Genomic DNA, 4,432 nt, shown 5'->3' with positions numbered 1-4,432 from the left:
TTAAAATCTATGCTACATACATTTGGAATATAAAATATAAAGGAATAAAAACAAATTATTACCTAGCAAAATATAGCTTCATTGCACAGTTATTAAGTAAAATCATTAGGTATTCTTAAAATATGTACATTATATATATAAATTCATAAGTATTCAGAGATTTCCTTATGAAGAAAAAATAAAATAACAGATAGAGACAATTTATTTCAACAAGTATATATTTTTCCTTAAAAATATTACTATTTCATATTTCCGTTCATTACATTTATCTATAAAGACTAATATGTACTAAATTAAATAGCGTCCATTCTATAACATGTATGATTTTTCCACCTATTTTGCAAAGCTTTTCTTACAATGTCAGAAAGCATAAGTAATTCACTGTGTTTGCAATTTTCACACATTCCATCTCCGTAGATATATAATAATGTTGAATATATTTTAAAACAAAAATTTATAATTTTGAAAAATTAAAAGTGCATTCATTGGCATAATATTATTTGCAAATATATATATATTCATAACAAAATCTGATACTGATAAACATTTAAACCTAAACCCTAAACCTAATTCATACTTATAATTTTTTTTTATTATATAAAACATATTACTTTGATTTCATTTATTGTTTCTGTAAATATATTAGTTTTACTCTAAAGAATTATATGCTATTTGACATTCTTTATTGGATAAATCATTGAATGCATTTTCAAATGAATCTAATAATTTGAGGCGTTCTTTATTCTTTTTGTTCCTAAATCTCAACATTACCCTTATCCTTAAACCTATATATGAACCATAAGTTGTATACTAATAGTAAAAGAAATAAAAAATATTTCACATTTATAAATATCATTTTTTTCTTAGTTTATATAATATCACGTATTATAAATATTTGTAAATTTAAAATTTTTTATTTTATATATATGATCAACCTTATAAAAAATGTATAATATTATTAATATGGAAAATATTAAAATTCCTAATAGTGCAACCTTCCAAGAGGAGAATGTTAAGCCTTTATGACCTTCTAAGCATTTAGTTAATTTATGAATATAATCACTATATTGTGCTTTGAACTTTTCCAGAACATTACAAAAATTCCTGTTATTCTCAATTTCACATTTTTTTAAAAGAACTATATATTTTTTAAAATCATCTGTGTTGAAGGGACAAATGAATTTTCCTCCTATAAATACGTTAAGATAATTATACAACCAGTTCAAAAAGTAAAACTTATAAAATGTATCCAAATCAAGATTTTTAATATGGGAATTACATTTATTAAGTATCTTATTATATGGTTTGTATGAATCTACAATTTTTTGGTAAACCTCTTTTGTATTTTGAATAGAACAGTGATATCCCATAAGATCATATTTCAATTTGTAGTTTAAGTAATTACAACGTGATTTTATATCTGATTCTTCTGTTTTATTTTCTATACCACTTAAATATTGAATAAGTGCTTTACAATCATCTATAAAATATGATTCATTCCTAGGATCTCTAACTCCTACAGAATGGTATATCATAGTACAAGTATTATCACTAAGAGAATTAACATCAGTTATTATACGTTTTGTAGCTTCCATATATTCTTCGTCACATGTAGGAAATATCCCCTCAAAGTAAAACTAAAGCGTAAAAACATAATGTATACATGAATTAAAATAATATCCATGAAAATATACTTCATTTTTCTTATACAAATAAGGGTACTTTAAATTTATGCAACAAAAATAATAATTTAAATTATTAGCAATATCATACGTCTTCATTTCCAGAATTATTAAATGACATGATTGATTATGTAAATTTATTAATGCAAAAATAAGAACTTAATTCTTATTTATTATTTTATTTTTATAATAATTAATATGTTTAATACAATAGAATAAGCACTACTGATAAAATATATATTGCATATTTAATCTCCTTGATTCAACAAATTACCTTTGACATATATACTTTATTATATTATTCATGCATATTAAACTATGGATATATTAGTAGCTCGTGATATAATGGACATTTTACCATATAATAATATATGTTAATTAGATTTACACCTCTTGTATAATATAAAAGAAAATTAAATAATAAATTATATCCACGAAATGTATTTATATATATTGCATTTATATAATGTATAATTTATGTTACAATGCAATAAAAATGAATACATGCATTTATAATCAAGAATTTTTTATTTTTTCATATATACATATGTCATTATTTCCCTTAAGAATTGTCTACATACAAAAATAATTATGATATTTTCTCGATTGGAGATTAGGATTTATGATTCCCATTTAATTATTTAATATTATTCTTTCATTGTTAGGGTATTATTATAATTTGTCACCTTAGAAATATCAGATACTGTGAATAGATGCTTTCATTTTTTTTTTAATATAAGAAATCATGAAAATTAATGATATTATGTAAAAAAATGTATATCAATAAATTTTTGAATCATATTTTAATACTTATTAGTATTTTATATTAAATAAAATGCTATTAATATAATATTAACAATATATTTTTTAATTATTTTGATACATATCAATATATTTATTTATGAATTCATAGAGTCATATTCAGCATAGTTTAATTTATAAAATTTGAATTTTTTGCAACAATATAAAGCATGAATCATAACCATATATGTATATATATATTACGATTTGACGAGAACTATAATTATGAATTATATATTACTTTTATGCATTTCTTGTAATTATAATATTTTATTAATTTTAAAGTTTTATAATTTAAATTATTATTAAAATAATTATGTAAAAATAATATATCAGTTAATTTAAGCACAAACTGTTTTTTACATCTTTTTATAATGTATTCCATATGTGAAAACTTTATTAGAACACTGACATAAAACGACAAATATAATATATAGAGCATAAATATTTCTGATATTTTATAAATTTTAAATTGTCATATTTCCAATATGTTTAATTATTATTCGTTTTATATGAAAGTGTAATAAAATTATATCGGCTTATTCTAAAATTAATAAATTTTGCAATAACTTGAATTTATTTATATAATATATTTATTATTATTCTACAAATTATTTCCTCGGAATATAATTTTTTAAGGGAAATATTCTTAATACTACTTCCTTACAATTTGTTTTATGATGTTTAAACATATAATGTTATTCTTATTATATATTTAATGTTAAAATTTAGGAGAATTATAAAATATATTGTGTTCGTTATTTCTTGATATCTTGCCGAATAATTCAGATCTTTGCATTATATTCCTCTCTTCATCTACCTTATTCCACATATTTATTTTCATTAATATTATAAGGTTAATAACAGAACTAAGGGGTGTGTACTGTTTCAGTATAAAAAATGTATCCAAAATATTATTTTTTTATGATAAAATTATTTTTTTAAAATCATTTCGAAAAGTTATATTAAAGTCTTAATATGTATAAATAAAGATATCAATAACCTTATACAAAATATATGTAATAATTGATATTATTAACAATGCTATAATTGTAATCATAATATGAAATGATATATTATTTTTACATTTATTTATTATTGTTGAATTATGAGCTTCTATAGGTTGAGTTTGAATATTTATATCATATGTTTTTAAAGTGTTTTTGAGGGCATTATAAAAATGGTTTTCAAGATTACTTTTTTGTTCTTCATTTATTTTTTTTAATGAATCATGCATATTATATAAATTTTCGATTGATATCATATCATCATTTCGTATAGAATAATTTTTTTTTTTAAAGCAATCGTCTGGTCTTGTATATGTACTGCAATGATTTGTCACTAATTTTTGATAAACATTGTTAGTATAAATAATTTTATTTTATTTTTGAATATTATTATATATCCAATAATACAAGTATGAAAACCAGGCTTCCTTAGTTAAATTAAGGTCATCAATTCGCAAAATTATATTTTTATATCCTTTAAATAAGTTAAAGCATATTGGCATCTAATCTTATTAAAGTCCATTTCTTGAATAATGGCGTTTTCAAAAAAGTCACTCGGACATTCCTCTAGACCTTTTTCTTTTGAAATTTTTTCTATTATCTCTTTAAATTTAGGAAATAGATGCACATTTTTATACCAAAAAGTAAGTAATATAATATTTCTTCATGAATTGTGCTCAGTTTAACAAGTATTTATAACAATACATAAGAATTTTATGTTAAGACGATACAACGTTTAATTTATACAAGTGTTAATAATAAGTACAAATATTTTCTCCATTTTAAAGCAGATTATATTGTTTTATTGATTAAACAAGTAAAATAAATAGTTTTTATATAACACGGTTATGTTTATTAAAGGATGATAGCAAATAGTGTAAAGAATCGTTTATCAACTCTTTTTTATAATAACATAATTGGTCTTAATTTCACAGCCGTTTG

General features: G+C 20.6%; 2 protein-coding genes across 2 annotated transcripts; both read right to left on the bottom strand.

Annotated features, from left to right (window-relative positions):
• Positions 1-648: 648 nt before the first annotated feature.
• Positions 649-1,803, bottom strand: PGO_002590 (variable surface protein; the record flags this gene model as incomplete). Its single annotated transcript, XM_028691155.1, has 3 exons — positions 649-810; positions 996-1,637; positions 1,774-1,803. The coding sequence occupies 3 exons, from the start codon at positions 1,801-1,803 to the stop codon at positions 649-651; spliced, it is 834 nt and encodes a 277-aa protein (XP_028546956.1).
• Positions 1,804-3,204: 1,401 nt separating this feature from the next.
• PGO_002585 (variable surface protein) lies at positions 3,205-3,747 on the bottom strand (the record flags this gene model as incomplete). Its single annotated transcript, XM_028691154.1, has 2 exons — positions 3,205-3,366; positions 3,487-3,747. 2 exons carry the CDS (start codon positions 3,745-3,747, stop codon positions 3,205-3,207), a joined length of 423 nt encoding a protein of 140 aa, XP_028546955.1.
• Between the last annotated feature and the right edge of the window lie 685 nt (positions 3,748-4,432).

Source organism: Plasmodium gonderi, assembly GCF_002157705.1.
Source record: "Plasmodium gonderi DNA, contig: Pgo-contig_279, whole genome shotgun sequence".
In the NCBI taxonomy this organism is placed as follows: domain Eukaryota; phylum Apicomplexa; class Aconoidasida; order Haemosporida; family Plasmodiidae; genus Plasmodium; species Plasmodium gonderi.
This window is presented reverse-complemented; position numbering and strand designations above follow the sequence as displayed.